Raw genomic sequence first — 18,179 nt, 5'->3', positions numbered from 1 at the left:
CAATATTATCTCTCTTGTTTTTTTTTTTTTAAATCTGAAGGTAACCAGATTAGTTAAAGTAAAAAAAAAATCATGCAGTTACACTTTCAAAAGTTTGCAACGAGCCTTGCTTGAGACGACGAAAACAATCTGGCTATCTCCTTGTGATATTTAACCTCCAGTTTTGACAGAATGGTATTTGTTGTGTGATTTAATACCGTCTATTTATTTCTTATCATTTTTTTTTTCTCTCTTGAAAGTTTTTTGACCCTTACCTTTTGGCAACACTGTTTAGTTGAGGCTAGGAAGTCCTGTGTATGTCTCCACTGTGATGCGATTGACTAACGTGTTTCTTTTTTTTCTCTCCACTTCTTCCCCCCTCTCCCCGTACTGTATGGCAGCCGCGACCTCACTACCAGGTATTTGTGTACCCTCAGGTTGCCCTCCAAGTAGTTGTCATGATATATATATAAACTGTCCTTGATTCTGTTCCCCCCAAAAAAAACAAAATGATAATGTCATGTCCTTAAAAGAAGAAGCAGGCATTACGCAGAGAGAGCGAGTTTTCATTGTCAGAGTTGGTCTTTTGAAGGTCGTCTTCGGTGTGCAAACGTTTCCCAAAACGAAGAAGAAAAATGCCTTTTAAAAAATACTGCCCTTTTTGTTTTCACACTCGAGTTTAACTTCAAAAGTCGACTCGTAATGGATACTTACTCTTAAGTAATCCCCTGGCAAAATTCAGATATAAAAAAAAGAAAATGGACTTGTTAAGAACATCATACTTCTCTCAATGGAATCTAGTTGTTGCTTGTCATTTGGGACAGGGCTGACACTAGCCCTAGCATTTGCATAAAAGTCGAATTTCCAGCCCGAGGAAGTTGAGTCAGTAGCATCAAGTCCGTTTGAAAACCGATTCCATATTTTTAAGTATGGTGCTCAGTATTAAGTCTTGAATGAGCTGATAAACAGTATAATGCATTATCCATTTCAGGAGGAGTATTTAATTCCCCTTTTAATGCTACTAATTTGGTAAAACTTGACGAGAGTATCGCGTGGTTAATTGCCTTATTGCCTTCATTTTTATTCTGTTATATTATACAGGGAATAGTAACCTAATGCATCCTAACCTTACCTACCATAATCCAACCTAACCCGTTTCAACCCTAACATAGCCCATTTCAACCTAACCTAACCTTAACCTAATCTATCCTAACCTATTTCAACCTAACCTAACCTTAACCTATCCTAACCTAACCTATTTCAACCTAACCTTAATCTATCCTAACCTAACCTATTTCAACTCAACCTAACACAACCTAACCTAACCTATCCTAACCTAACCCAACTCAACCTAACGTGTCCTGTCCTAACCTTTTGTAACTTTAGCTATCCCAGCCTATTGTAACTTTCCTATCCCAGCCTAACCCAGCCTAAAGCATCATGTGACCCTTTTCCTACCTAACCCTTCCTAGGGCCAATTGTTTTACCTAAACCATCCAAAAAACTTAATATCCTACCTAAACTGTCCTCTTAACATACCTAATCATCTCATCCTACCTAAAACATCCCATTGTTCCATATCCTACTTAAACCATTCTAGGGTTCCATACCTAAAACATCCTAGGACTCCATATGTACCCAAAACATCCTATTGCATACATAGTGTCCTACCTAACCCATTCTAGGGCGCCGTAAACTACCTAACCTACTTGAGGGCACCGTTTCCTATTCACCCCGCCGGAGGTGATGATCCACAATGCTATCGTCAAGTTTAACCCCTTAATTCCTAACCGAGAATTGAATTGCACAATTGCGGCATGTCGTGAATGCTCCTATCTATTTACGCCTCTGTTGTGACAGACCAGGGAGTAATGGCTCTTAGACTCTCCTTTTGTTAGTCTTGCAATGAAGTTGCTGCTCACAGAGATCCTTACTCTATGGATGCTGCCATGCGTCTGAGTGCCATGAAAACTTGCCTTGTCGCTGAACATAAAAGAAAATCCAAGCCTTCTTTTTCTTTTGCATACCCGTTGCCTGACTATCTGCTGCGCTTTTCAAAATAGTACTGTAACTTTGATTCAGGTGGCTTCAGAGACCTCAAAGCTAGACTTTTTTTTTTTGGATTTAGCCTCGTTTGAACAAAGTTGGTAATTTCATCAGAATTTCTTACATAGCCATTACATAATTCCTGTCTTACTTGCTACAGAATTAGTGCCTTAGATCATCCTTAATTTGTTGCTGAAGGTTAGAATATTTAGTTCAGCTGTTATACGCCTAAGCCTCGCACACTTTCACAGAAAGGTAACAAAAATGCATAGAGTAGAATTAATGCTGGCATGTTGAAATTTTTATATATATATATATATATATATATATATATATATATATATATATATATATATATATATATATATGTATATATATATATATATAATAATTCTGTATGTATGCAGTTATGTGCATATGTACAGTATATAAACATATGTATACTTTATATATAAATATACCGTATACATATATATACGGCATATATATATATACATATATCTATAAATATATATTAGAAAGAAATTTGCATGTTTCTCATAAAGCCATTATCTTTAGGTGAGTAATCATATATATATATAGCTTGCATTTCCTGGATTCAGCCCTTGTTCACATAACATGTAGTAAAATTAGATGCAACCGATTAAAAATTATATGAATTAGACTTAGCTTGACTAAATACAGCCTTAGAGTTTATAAAGGATCTGATAATAAATTTGGAATTTCAAAAGAAGGCAGCTTTGAAACTTAAACCACTGCTCTAAAGATTTTTAAATCTTTTCTGATGTTTACTATAGGCATACTTGACTGCAGAACAAGCATAGTGTAGCACACCATATCTTAACATACGTGATCCACCACTGAACAAACAACATAAAATGGTGCCGTATGTTACTCCCGTAGGAACAACTTTTTTTGGTGTTAGGGTACATCACATTATAACAGAGTTGAGTTGAACCTTCGAATTTTCAGAATTCATTCGGTTTGTGAGATGTGTCGACTGCCTTAAAATGGAAAACTGCAGTATTTGCAAGATTTTCGAAACTGAGATAAGCCGCTTGTTGGGCTCGTGAAACACTAATACACAATTTACTGCAGTTTCAGAATGATTCTTCAATGTTTTCCACAAGTATTTAGGGGGTTCCATTTGCAGTATATGCTAAATCAGTAGTAAGGCAAGGGAGTATCTACCATTCTACTCAGTTTTGTATTTTTGCAGATGTTGCAGTCTTCCATTTTATGGCAGTTTACCATGATGTGGAGGCCAGTGAGAAGCCTCTGTTGTAGACTGGACACTTTCGATTTTTGCGGTGTAAGATTGGTGTATATAAATACTGGCTGGTGATACAATATGTTCTGTCAGCCAGCTCTAGGCTGAAAACGAAGCCTCGTGGGGACCGGTGAGATTCATCTTACAGTGTAAGATTGGTGTGTAGTATGCTGGTTGATGGCAGTCTGGCGAGGCAGTCACTTCCAGTCAGAATACTGTGTGGAACATTTCCAGCCAGAATACTGTCTGGAAAACTTCCAGTCAGAGTACTGTCTGGAGCATTTCCAGTCAGAATAGTGTCTGGAGCATTTCCAATCAGAATACTGTCTGGAACATTTCCAGTTAGAATACTGTCTGGAAAACTCCCAGTCAGAATACTGTCTGGAACATTTCCAGTCAGAATACTGTCTGGAACATTTCCAGTCAGAATACTGTCTGGAACATTTCCAGTCAGAATACTGTCTGGAACATTTTCAGTCAGAATACTGTCTGGAACATTTATCTCTTTTATGAGAGACACGAGAGTCATGATATTCAGCTTTTTTCGTGGGAGAAAAAGGTTCATATCATCCACGAATACCATTACAGTATGTAAAGTTTTTTTTTAAATGTGCAGATGTATATGTTAACAGTGTTTCGAAGTTTGTGTTCTTTTGGTTTCAGTGAAAAAGAGACTAGAGGCGTTATTTATTTCGAGGATGCTGATCGAAAAGGCATGGCCTTGAAAACATCATGGCCTTGAAAATATATTTCCTCGTACTGACCTTTTTTTGTTAGTTGGATATGACCCACAAGTTCGTATCTTAAAATGTTGTTCATTTACTTGACTCGTATCTTAAAATGTTCATTTATTTGACTCGTATCTTAAAACGTTGTTCATTTACTTGACTCGGGTCGAGAGAAGCTCAGAGCGGAATTGTGACGGTCGTAATATGGAAGAGAAGCAGAGTAGTTGGAGCATTTTCGTCTGTTTAACTAAACTTTATATACGTATAAACCAGACTGCGTCGGCTGGAATTCCAGACGTTTCCGTAATAAAAATTAAAAAGATTATAAAAAGTCTATTCCTGTTTGATTTTTCTCGGGTTCAGCCTGATTACAGTCAAGTCATTTTTTTTTTTTTTGTCTAGAGGCTGACTGCGAGATATAATTCTGTAGATGATAGTTAATAATAATAATAAAATAATAATAATGATATTATTATTATTATTATTATTATTATTATTATTATTATTATTATTATTATTATTATTATTATTATTCAGGAAATAAACCCCAATTCGTATGGAACAAGCCTACCACAGGGGCCATCGACTTGAAATTCAAGCTTCCAAAGAATGTGGTGCTCATTCGAAAGAAGTTAAAGAAGGTGATAGGAAATAAAGTTAGGAAAATGACCGAATATCAGAGGATATTGTCATGTTTCAGGAACCGTATTTGAACAAGAACGTTTTTTACGGGGTATTGTCGAAATGGTTACCCTACGTGGATTACAGGATTGGAAATAAAATACATAAGCCTAGATTATTCATACAGTAAGAAATGCTGTCAAATACTAAGCAAAGAGATTTAGAAAAGTATAAGAAAGATAAGATCAAATGAAAACTGTTTAGATGAACGGAGTAACAATTGAATGTAATAAGAGGAGAGGAGGTGGAACCAATCAAGAGAGCCAAGAACATGCCAGTGATTGGGAGGAGGGGGAGGAGGAGCGTGGGGTGTCAGCGGATGAGATGAATGGATGTGGTGAGGAGGGATATGGGTGAGGTGGGATGTGGGTGAGGATGACGCAAGGAATAGAAATAGATGGAGAAGGTTGACTCGAGCGGCCGACCCTGCTATACAGTGGGACTAATAAGGTCGAAAGAAGAAGAACAACAACAATGAAACGATATATCCCAGAGGAGATGTAAAATCTGACAGAAATTCTTGACAGTTGTAAAGAAAAGGTTTTTTCCTCATTGTTTGGTCACGAGACATTTGAAGGGTATTTGCATAAACTTATATGATGAATGTTTATAGTCAGATGATAATCATTTGATAATTTCGGCTAATAGTTGGAGAGTCAGAAAAGCTTTAACAGATACAGTTAAGTGTTTCCTAGAAATAGTCGAAAACTTGATTTTATTGGTTTAATGAGCTGTTGAAATTTACAGTATAATGTAAATTATGTTAATTGAATGAAGGTAGAATAATAAATACATACACATATATTTTATATATATATACATATGAATGCATAATAAATGTACAGTATATAATATATATATACTGTATATATATATAAGGATATACAGCATATGTATAAAATATATATATGAATGCATAATAAATGTATATATATATATATATATATATATATATATATATATATATATATATATATATATATATATATATATATATATATATATCTTATCAACGATAAGACAGAAGCTTATGCTACCGAACAACTGGGCCTCTCCATGCAGAACAAATAGTAAAACAACACAGGATAGTTATTGTCTGTAGAAATATGGCAATTTTATAAAAGGACAGCACTTTAAAGATATGAAGTTACTTGCATCCATATTCAAACTTTCACATATCCAGACCTGGAGACAGGAGAGAAGGGAGAGAAAACCGAAGTGGGACCTGACCAATGAATCAGCTGAATACTTAAAACTGTCAAATGTTAATTATAGAATCCCAAGGGAAAGGCAGAAAAGTGAATTGATAAATTTCTAACCCAGGAGAAGCGTAATCCGATTTGACGTTAGTTCTGAGTTTTCACCCGTTGGTGACGTTTTTCTCTACTCTCACCAACCGGGTTGCTGAGTTATGTGGCTTGTTAACGGGTGGCCTTGTTGACTAGGGTGAAAAGGACTGAAGGAATAATATTATTCACTGTTTAGTTCTCTAGTTTTGAAATAAATGGTTAGATTTATGTTGGGACTTGGCGTATATGTGTGTGTGTTGATGTTTGCTTGCAAGAGGATTTTTTTTTGCATAGCTATAAAAGTTTTATATAAGGTATCTTTATTTATATATATATATATATATATATATATATATATATATATATATATATATATATATATGTATGTATGTATGTGTGTGTAATTATATATGTATATATACAATATGTGTATGTATATATATGAGTATACCTATATATCATATATATATGATTATATATATATATTATATATATGTATATATATCATACCTCATACTTAAACTAAATGTATGGAATTTTCCAACATATTACATTAAAAGGGCCATTTTGACTTTCATTTTATTTCCTCGCAATCCTCTTGCAATGCTATGTACTCTACCCTCATTTATTTAAATGTTTATTTTTCTCCCTTTTGCTTATTTTTATTTCAATGAACAGGCAGGCAGGATCTTTCGTGTTTTTTTCCTTTTTCAGTGTCATCATTTGCAAAATAAAAAAGAGAGTGATTGGGGCCTATTTTGTTTCAGCTCTTAAGATACAATATGTTGAATATTAAGTCTTTATATTGAAGGTGTTAACTTGAATTTTATTCAGAAGGACTTCAAGATTGACCTCCACGATTGCTGTAAAGATATGCATTATTCTTTTGCCTGGTAATTCACAAAAAAGATATCTCATTGCATTCACTGTAGCCTCTTGTGTTTTTGTAAAGCAATTGAATCAACCATCAAGGTTTTTTTTTTTCTTCATTTCAGTTGGTGAAGAAAGTCACCTCTTGTTGTCAGGCCGTTTTAAAGAACAGGATAGAATAAAGGGTGATTATTTTAAGATTAAGAAGATAGAGAAGATAGGGGTGGTAACCATTCAGCATAGAGGGATACCACGAAGGACATTTAAATTCATGATTGTTTTTTTTTCATAACCTCCCACCACTGATTTTCCTCGAACCTGTCATATATATATTTATATATACATATAACCCTATCATTTTACTAACCTGTCCAGCTCTCAGCCAGAACCCGAAAGGTTAACTCTCGATTCCCTGATCTCCCACTAGTAAAGTTCTCCAGCCCAGTTCCCAAAGACTGCCTGACATCAGGCATGCGGACAAAGTATACCGCCTCGTCTTGGATAAAATCCAGGTGGTGGGTTCCCCGGAGGAGGAGGAGGACTCCTTCGGAGGCGGGGACTGGAGCCCCCTCCCGGTCCTCGAGATCGAACCGGTCATCCTCCCAACTCTTGATTACTCAGGTGATGGTAAAGATTCGTCGGAAGACTTGTTGTACGATCACTTGCGAGCCAAATGGCAAACGCTAAAAGTGATCGAGGCCGGGAAATACGATCCGGTGTTCAGGTAACGCAGATAGCCCGTTTGCATGACGACTTTTCTTCTTCTTCTTCCTCTTCTTTACTTCTTCTTCTTTTGGGTGAACGCCGTAGCATCGTAACTGATGGTCAATAGGACGTCGGTGTCTGTATACAAACTTGTCTGTAATAATAATAATCTTTAAAACGAATAAATAGAACTTTGGTATCTTTCTTGCTTGTGCGGTAGCGTATGCTTTTAGACCAAAAGCAAAAAAAAAACCAAGAATTAAAAAAGGAACAACAGCAGGCTGTTTTTTCAGTTTGAACCGTAATAAAGTTGGCCGATCGAAGACTGGCTTCGATTAATTCTCCTGCAGAAATAACCAAGTTGAGATCACATAAACTGCCCCACAGTTCTCTCTAAACGTTTTAACACTTTGAGTATTTTGGTAATTGAGTACAAGTAGTGGAGTGAGAAACCTGAATCACAACATAAATCTCCCACGGACCCCACAGTGCGTAAACTGCAAACTCTTTTTTTTTTTTTTAACCGTTCTGTCTCCCACTGTCTCTTTTTCTCTTTCAGACGTCGAGTTGCTGCAGTAGACAGAAGGATATAATCCAACACTGAAAAATTAATAATCATAATATCTTAAATCACGGCGCTTTCATTAGAGGGTGACTGGTCGCTTTATATCTCTTTATATCAAAAGAAGCGTCGCGTAAGGAAGGCCGTGATTGGCTTCCTCAGAAAAGATTTTTAATACCACGCTAATGATAGAATGCAGTTGCAGAATGCAGTTATGAAATGCAGTTATGAAATGTGAATGCAGTCACGTTACCCTGTTTTGATTGCGTCGTCTTGTATATGCAGTGCATATATGCATTCGTGCACGATTGTATATGTGTGTCACAGTGCATATATGTAAATGTATGTATATACACAGATATGTATATTTATATATACATATATAAACAGTATATATATATATATATATATATATATATATATATATATATATATATATATATATATATATATATATATATATATATATATATATATATAGTGTACTTATACATACATACAAATAAAACCACCTAAATTAGCCTGACTTAGCAAATAAAAATGTATTAAAAGTAATTTGTGTTCTGATTAGCTTAGGTTTAAAATCTGAAGAACTAATTTTAAATTACTATTAAGATTTAATTGCATTGTGTTAATTGACAGTTTGTCATTCTCAAAATTATCTATCCATTTCGGACAGTTATATTTATTTATAAATTTACCGTAAGCGAAGTTATTCCTAGAATATGCCCAGTTTCGTGCACAGCTGAAATTTGGCTGGTGTAATTGTATTCAATCAGTTGCAATAATTCGTAATAATGATCGTGCACAGTTGTAATAATTACGTGACTTGACCTTTTGCTCTAAATAAGATGTATGAGAAACAATCATCCCTTAAAGAGATTGTTTATGAAGTACTGTTTCTAATATTCAAGCTTAACATTTGTTTATGAAGTCCTGTTTTTAATATTCAAGCTTAGCATTTACATACAGATCTTTTATAACACAAAGCTCCTTGAAAATATATTTGACAGGTAGATGTGTAGGTTTGATTTAGTCATTCTAGATGTTCCTGTCGATTAGGAATATACGTTTAGCCCTATCAGTATCTCGCGTAGCAAATATCCCTAGGTATTTCCAGATTTAGCCATATCCGTTTTTAAACTGCACTTATAGGTACTACGTAGAATTGAAACAGTGTTGTTGTGTTTATTTTAGGTTTTGCGGTATATGTTGATCATCTAGATCAGAAATAGTAGCCACATTAAATATATAATGCCACCCTGATACCTCAATTATGACTCAGTTATCCCCTGCCCTTACTGAATTTTATGGCGTTGTATTCCTGGTAATATTTGCTGCCTTTTTTTATCGTAATTGGTTTATATGTCCGTTTTTCATCATGCAAGACTCGGAATATGAAATACTTATAAATATGTGATAGGTATCTTATGGTTTTTGAGTCCCTGACTTATAAATATTTCGATAAGAAGCGAATGCTTTTGGAATGGCTGAAATGACGAAAATCAATACTTTTGTGCCTTTCACCAATTATCGTATAATTACCTTTTTGCATATTGATGAGATGCACGAGGATTTCTGTAATTATAACATGTTTTGAAGAGTGAACACTATTAGGTCATTCTTTTCATGTGCCGTAATTTTTTCGCCGTCATGTTGTTATTACCTTTCAGCGTTGACCAAGATTTCCAGTTTCCAGTTCAGAGGAACCTTCGTTCTCGTGGGAACTGAATATTCAAGAAGAGAGGAGCACTGACTTAGAGAATGGGAACGTAGAGTAACAGAAAAGATAATAAGATGCTAAAGTGGACCTTATATGACTCGCTTTTTTATTTATTTCTCAGTAATTTCCAATTTTGAACTTTGTTCATTGACGACACGCAGAGAGCCTAATTGCACATACGAAATTCATGGATGATGATGATCTTAACATGATCTTAACCATAAATTTTTTATTGAGGAAGAGTTGGAGATTTTGTTAAAGCTTACTATTAACGAAATTTGATTACTGATGACTGTTATGTTCTGAGAACTTGTGTATTTTATCTAAAAAAAATGGACGTATCAACTATTTAGGGTAAAAAAATAAAAGCTGTGTAGTCCATCTACTTCCCTATTTACCATAAAGTATTTTGGAAAAGAACCCCAGGATAAACATAACTAGGACCCAGTAAGTAGATTCTGTTCCCTGTGGTAGCATAGGAAAGTGTTTATTAAACGTATATTGGTACATTTAGGAATTACTTTTAGAATCCTTTTGACAGAGTTAAGAGTGCAGTTATTGTAATGTTCAGTTATTGTATTGTTTCTATATAACATTGTAAGCAACGTAACGTATCAAGATCACAAGACACGACCATGACAGTACAGAGCGTATGCGTATATGCTCGAACACGCTTCAGCCCCACTTGAGAAAAACACGGACCCGTACGGATTGAAACATATAACGATTGCGTTTTGAAATGCGTGTGGAAACAGAAACGACAGTATTATCATCATTTTAACACAAGCCAGTTCAGTCAGACCAGTCTGCATTGTAGTCTTCAGAAAAAAATAAAAACTAAGCCCGTCATGTATCATTTGAAAGAGACTGTGTCCTTGCTTTGATTAAACTTATATATACCTTACCATCCTCAGTGATCCTCCCCCAAAATGTGGTTCCCCACTAACCTTATGCCAAGAGTAAACTAGGAGTGTCTTCTCCTCAGGGATGGAGCTATCTCAGTTGTCAAGATTCTCCGTGTGCTCCGTGTCCTCAGGCCCCTCCGAGCCATCAATAGAGCCAAAGGTCTTAAGGTAGGTAAGAGGTACTGTGAGGTAGAGGGAGAGGTAGAGAGACTCTCTCTCTCTCGTGTTCCCCAGTTCGCTGTATAAGTTCTCTCTCCTTTTTTCGTTTGTCTCTCTGGATTGCACTGGGATATTTTAGACCTTAAGTCGTGCCGTGAATGGATTTGTTTTTTATGAATGGGAGTTACTACCTGACGTCAGCAGTTTCGTAGTGATAAGTTGTAGTAAGTTAACGCCTCCTTTTCTTGTTGAATGAGAACGATTGATGAATGAGGAGTCCTACTATAGGTTGTGTGGGCATTATCTAAAGCAACAGTAAAGGAACCAATAGCAGTTCGCATTGTATTATAGAACACTTGACAGCAAGCTGAACTTAAGCAGTAATATCTTGTTAATATTAATTTTTCTCAATGTTCTTGAGGAAATGTTAGGCCAGGAAGCTGTCACGGGATAGATATTGCAGGCTGATAAGAATAAAAACGCAAGGGGCTTCTCCTCAGCCGGTTGTTCTTATTGAAAGTTACAAAGCTGATCCAGGAATCCTTTACTGTCCCACATTTAAGGTAGAAACCTACTTAAATTCAAATAGCTTTATATCAAGATAGTTTGTGAATGCTGCTGTGGTGCAAATGGATGGTGTCCCTGACTGGGAAGTGTTTCGTTAAGCGGAAACGGATTTAGTATCTTTGTGGTCATAAAATATATTCATTTTGTGGATGAAAGTGTGACTTTAACTATTTTCCTTTTAAATGTGTTAGGGTGTTTTCGATCATTAATAAAGATAATTAAGAAATGTTAATATCATAATGTTAATTGCCTATCAAGTATTCATTTTGAATAGAAGTTGCTTCAATCAACTTTACTTTTTTTATATTAGTCAGTTGCATGCATCAGAATGAAATGCTTTGTAACAAATAAAGAATCAAGATTCTTGCGTAAGTTCTTTGGCAGAATATAAGTGAGGAGTTAATAAAAAAAATTATTGATTCATCATTGCTAACGAATGGCCCAAAAAAGTAGAAATTATCGTACATGTAGTTGCCAAAAATTATTTTTTTTTTTATTTATTTATTTATTTATTTATTTTTTTGCAAAAGTCTTACTGCTACATATTTCCTCGTCACATTCTTGTCTTCATTTATAATTTTCTATAAGCAACAAGAAGACCTCCCCCACTTATTTTCTTCACAAGTTCATGCGCGTTGAAGAATAACTAGTGATGAGATTTTATATTTGTAAAAATAAAACTCAGATAGAAAATGCATAGATTGTCTTATAATTTTTTATTATGCTTCCAAGAAGTTCCAGGTACCTTCTTCCCCTCGTCACGGCTTTCACAGATTGAAATTTTTTCTCTTAGAAGAGTTTTATGTTTTCTCTCCGTTTTATTACCCTGTTTTATACCTGTTTTGATAAGTAGGCAGTCACCTGTTATAAACATTGTTTGCTCTGTGTCACAATTGCACTTATTTACTTTTTTCAGATGATTCTGATGATAATGCCGAATCTTATCATTAAATTTTCCCTCACAACAGGTACCCAATGTAACAGCGCTGTATCGAGAGGAGATATACATAAATATATATAAACATATTTCAATCATAAGGTTTTGTTTCACCTTTTTTTGTTCCTTTTAATGAACGTAGTAGTAAACTCATCATGCACTGCTGTAGTAGTTTTCTCCTGTGATGAAATTTTCATTAATATATATTTATGAGAGTAGATGAATCATATGACTAGCTTGTACATTAAAATAAATTAAAGATACACTCAGAATATTATGCCCAACCTCATGATTTCTTCAGTTTTTCTGTCTGTTTATATATATATACCATTTCTGCTTCTTCGTCATTTCTGTAAAAGGCACAGATGTAACATTTGATAAAAAAAAGAAAAACATGACACCTATTCCATGACTTTTTGCTGCTTCTTGTGAATCAAATACATCAGTTAAACCTCCCGAAATATAATTTAGCTAAATGCTCTCTCTCTCTCTCTCTCTCTCTCTCTCTCTCTCTCTCTCTCTCTCTCTCTCTCTCTCTCTCTCTCTCTCTCTCTCTCTCTCTCTCTCAACTATAGTTTTGCCAAATGCTCTTTTCTCTCTCTCTCTCTCTCTCTCTCTCTCTCTCTCTCTCCCAAATATAATTTTGCCAAATGCTCTCTCTCTCTCTCTCTCTCTCTCTCTCTCTCTCTCTCTCTCTCTCTCTCTCTCTCTCTCTCTCTCTCTCTCTCTCTTCCCCGGTACCCATACATCGCACCAATGATTTATGTTATTAATTTTCACCCCTGTTCTTTTCTCCCCCTTACCTTGTGGTGATGCCTTTGGGATCTTGGGAAGTGTAGCATGTAGTACAGTGCGTGATTGTGGCTATAAAGACCATCGGAAATATCATGCTGGTGACCTGTCTCCTTGAATTTATGTTCGCTGTTATTGGAGTTCAGTTATTCAAGGTAAATTCACTCAAGGAATTCTTTTTTCTATAAAAAAAAACAGTGTTTCTCCCATCCAAAAAAAAAAGTGGCCTCATGTGTTTCAAGGTGCTTTGTTGTTCATTGTTTTCCTGTTATTTTTTTTTTTATTTTTGACCTGAAAATATAATGAACCTTGTTCCGTCTGTGTGGATGCAATTGACATCTGTGGCATTCTCAATGGATGTTATTTCTCGCACCTCGTGGGTTTTCTGGAAAAATTTCTTTTGTTTTTGTTTTTTGTTTCGTGTTGAATGTCCCCAACACATATTGCAGTCCTCAGTGTCTTTCCTCATAGCTCCACCAGTGAATTTGAACATGACCTAAAGACCATTTACTTGATCATATCACATTCAACATGAGAAGTACAGTACAGTATATATATATTGAAGATTCACCTTGAAGTCATGAGCAAAACAAGCACATGCACCCTTATAGCCTTACTGTACAGTAGCTCTGTAGCTCTTGTGCGTGTAGAGATTGGCCTCTGTTTCTGTGTTTGAGCACCAATACTTACTTACTCGCTGTTTCTACCGTAACTTAAACTGCTGATGTTCATGCTAGTGAGTTTGTCTAACCAGGAATCTCTCTCTCTCTCTCTCTCTCTCTCTCTCTCTCTCTCTCTCTCTCTCTCTAACTCTCTCTCTCTCTCTCTCTCTTAACAAAAAATGCTGCTGACGCCAAAGTTTCTTTACTAACGAAGTCCATTAGGCGCTGGCGAAGAAAACAAACAGTTTTTGTATGAATTGGAAACTCAGACTAACCATCAGTCCAGAGTTGAGTGGCTACAGACAGCCGGCTGGATTTCCGTCTTGGAAGACTATTCTTGGACTATTCTTAAGAATGCTAGCCCTATTGGCGGTTCAAACTATCCACTTTTGCATTTTTGGAAAAGGAACTGTTGAGATGAGGATAGTCGTCCAAGATCAAGTTCAGTCGTTTATTTTTCCGTCTTGGAAACCTATTCTTAGACTATTCTTAAGAATACTATCCCTGTTGGTACTTCAAGCTATCCAGTTTTGAAATGTTTGAAAAGGAACTTGTAAGATGAAGATAGTAGTCCAAGATTAAGTTCAGTCGTTTACTTTTCCGTCTTGGAAACCTATTCTTAGACTATTTTTAGGAATACTATCCCTGTTTGGCACTTCCAACTATCCAGTTTTGAATGGTTTGAAAAGGAACATTTAAGATGAAGATAGTAGTCCAAGATAAAGTTGGAAATGACATTATCGTAACTTTGGCAATGTGATGTTGAATTACAGTTTCTTCATTCCGTTAGGAAATAAGACACTGATTTTGTTGCTCTGAAACTAATTAACATTTTAATACATTAAAATATGATTTATGATTTCGATTAGGAAATGCGTTCGGTATTTGATTGTAGCGAAGTCTCATAATTATTCATCACTCTAAATGTGAAATGAAATTTTATCGTGGAGACATAACAGTTAAGAACAAACTCACGCACACTGAATTAAGAACTCCGGAAAAAGAGATAAAGTTTTTCATCGTTAAATTTAAAATTTTAATGTCAGATTTTTTTTAGAGATTTTAATCACAGGAATGATAGTTTAAAGACATAAACTTGTAATAATTGCATTTGGAATAAAAAAATGTAAATCTAGTTTTTATATATATATATATATATATATATATATATATATATATATATATATATATATATATATATATATATATATATATATATATATATATATATATATATATTTTATGTGTGTATATAAACGATATTTTACTTTGTCCGTAAAATGTACATTGATAGATTGGCAAACAGCTTCACAGTGTTCAGTTCTTTAAATTTATGACATACATATACACAAAAAAAAATATATGCATATATGTATAATATAATGTATATATACAGTATATATATATATATATATATATATATATATATATATATATATATATATATATATATATATATATAATATATATATATATATATATATATATATATATATATATATATATATATATATATATATATGTATACAGTACATATATATAAAGTACACATATACATATATATTTACTGTATATATATAATATATATTATGTATACATATATATAATATACATATATACAATATATGTATGTATATATGTATATAAAGAATAACATTGAATTCATACACATTCATTATTGAGTCACTAAATTTTTGAGAAAGCTTAATTAAGCACATATATCCGTCGAGCGTCAGGTTTTCACTAATGTCGCATGAAAAAAACATACAAACTCACACAAAAAAAAAACATGCACCATAAACATCTCTTATCAACAGTGAATGATGTTCTTCTTCTTCTTCTTCTTCTTCTTCTTCTTCTTCTTCTTCTTCTTCTTCTTCTTCTTCTTCTTCTTCTTCTTCTTCTCCTGGATTTTGTTCGTTTAACAAGTGCCAGCAGTCTGGAAAAAATAAATAGATAAATAGCCACATTGCAAAAAAAAAAAAAAAAAAAAAAATAGAAAAAAGTTAGTTGCTGCCTGTAAATGTTTTACATGCGCATAGTTTGAGCATGGATGATTGATTGGCCTCCCTTCTCTAACTTGGTTATCTGTCTGTCGTCTCATTTCCTCATTTATTGCCTTATACTCCTTGATTTCTTTCTTTCCTTGCTCTTTTTCTTTTTTTAGTTTTGTTTTTTTCCATCCCTTAAAATGTGAAAGTACTAGGGTGTTGAATTATCTGCCCGTTCAGTGTGTCTTTTTTTTTTTTAAACTGTGCATTGTGCTGTGGGAACCGTTGTTGTTGTTATTATTATTATTATTATTATTATTATTATTATTATTATTATTATTATTATTATTATTAAAAGAATACTCATAGTTTTATCTTTAAATATATGTACATGACTGTGGATTTGTTTCTCCATTATTATTATTATTATTATTATTATTATTATTATTATTATTATTATTATTATTACCTGTGTCATCCTCTCTTCTTGTGTCCTGTTTTTTTGGGGGGGGCAAGAGAGGCCAAATTGCCTCACTCTCGCTTGCCTGTTTTTGGAGCGCTGATAAAGTCGATAAACTATTGGAAACGCTGATAAAGTCGATAAACTATTGGAAACGCTGATAAATTCGATAAACTATTGGAAACGCTGATGAAGTAATTAAAAATTGAAACTAGGAAACGCTGATAAAGTCGATAAACTATTGGAAACGCTGATAAATTCGATAAACTATTGGAAACGCTGATAAAGTAGTTAATCTGAAATTGAAACTAGGAAACGCTGATAAAGTAATCAATCTGAAATTAAAACTATTGGAAACGTTGATAAACTATTGGAAACGCCGATAAAGTTGATAAACTAGTGGAAACGTTGATAAAGTTTATAAACTTTTGGAAACGTTGATAAAGTTGATAAACTTTTGGAAACGCCGATAAAGTTGAGAAACTATTGGAACCGCCGATAAAGTTGATAAACTATTGGAAACGCCATCAAAGTTGATAAACTATTGGAAACGCTGATAAAGTTTATGAACTATTGGAAACGTCGATAAACAAGCTATTGGAAACGCTGATAAACTATTAAACTATCGAAAACACTGATAAAGTTGATAAACTATTGGAAATGCTGATAAAGTTAAACTATTGGAAACGCCGATTAAGTTGATAAACTATTGGAAACGCTGATAAAATTCATAAACTACTGGAAAAGCCGATAAAGTTAATAAACTATTAGAAACGCTGATAAACTATTGGAAACACTGTTAAAGTTGATAAACTATTTGGAACGCTGGTAATGTTTATAAATTATTGGAAACGCTGATAAAGTTAATAAACTATTGTAAAAGCTGCTAAAGTTGGTAAACTGTTGGAAATGCTGATAAATTTAATAAACTATTGAAAAACGCTGATAAAGTTGATAAACTATTGGAAACCCTGATAAGGTTGATAAACTATTGGAAACTCTGATAAAGTTGATAAACTATAGGGAACTGATAAAGTTGATAAACCATTGGAAACACTGATAAAGTCTATGAACTATCGGAAACGCTGATAAAGTTGATGTAAAACTATCACGAGATTTTGAATGTTCCCTCATTTTCCAGGGAATGAAGGTTAGGCGAGTAATGTCACTGGTATCTACAGACGAGCTTATTGTTAAACAATGTTACTGTTACCGTGCGTTTTGGTTTTAATGGTTCTGATGTCTATTGCCACGCCTAATTATTCCAAGATTTTATCATCAGTACCGATATGATGATAGAGCCAGTTTGATCATGAAATACACGTCCCACTATTCGGCTATTATAACATTACATTACGATGCAAGTAATTACGAAAATATCCTTGAATTCAGCACCATTCTACGATATGTCAAAACCACAGACCTGCAAAAAAAAATGGGCAAATTACAACTAAAGATTATCCCTGTTCGAGTTTATCAGAAGATTGCCGTATATTTTTTTTTATAGCTGAAGCAACTTCACCACAGAGTTTTATGATGTTCGGCATTCAGTATCAATGACATTCAGATTGCTGTGGAACGTGAGGCGTATTCTGCCTTAAAGTGGAAAACTGCAGTATCTGCAGAATTTTCGAAATTGAGATATGCCACCTACTGGGCTCTTGAAACACTAATACACAAGTTACTGCAGCTTCAGAATGATTCTCCAATGTTTTCCACGAGTATTTAGGGGGTCACATTTGCAATATCTGCAGAATTTTCGAAATTGAGATTTGCCACGTATCGGGCTCGTGAATCACTAATACACAAGTTACTGTAGTATCAGAATGATTATTCAATGCTTTCCACGAGTA

The 18,179-nt window shown here is 34.2% G+C and overlaps 1 protein-coding gene across 1 annotated transcript in view; it reads left to right on the top strand.

The window, feature by feature from the left end:
• LOC136833836 (muscle calcium channel subunit alpha-1-like) overlaps nucleotides 1–18,179 on the top strand; it is a 698,390-nt gene that overhangs the window by 592,396 nt on the left and 87,815 nt on the right. Inside the window, 2 exon segments of the mRNA XM_067096136.1 lie at nucleotides 10,839–10,926; nucleotides 13,261–13,368. Coding sequence (XP_066952237.1) covers nucleotides 10,839–10,926; nucleotides 13,261–13,368 — 196 coding nt within the window.

This window comes from Macrobrachium rosenbergii, chromosome 52, assembly GCF_040412425.1.
Source record: "Macrobrachium rosenbergii isolate ZJJX-2024 chromosome 52, ASM4041242v1, whole genome shotgun sequence".
NCBI classification, from domain to species: Eukaryota; Metazoa; Arthropoda; class Malacostraca; order Decapoda; family Palaemonidae; genus Macrobrachium; species Macrobrachium rosenbergii.
Note: the sequence above shows the minus strand (reverse complement) of the source record. Positions and strands in the feature narration are given on the sequence as shown.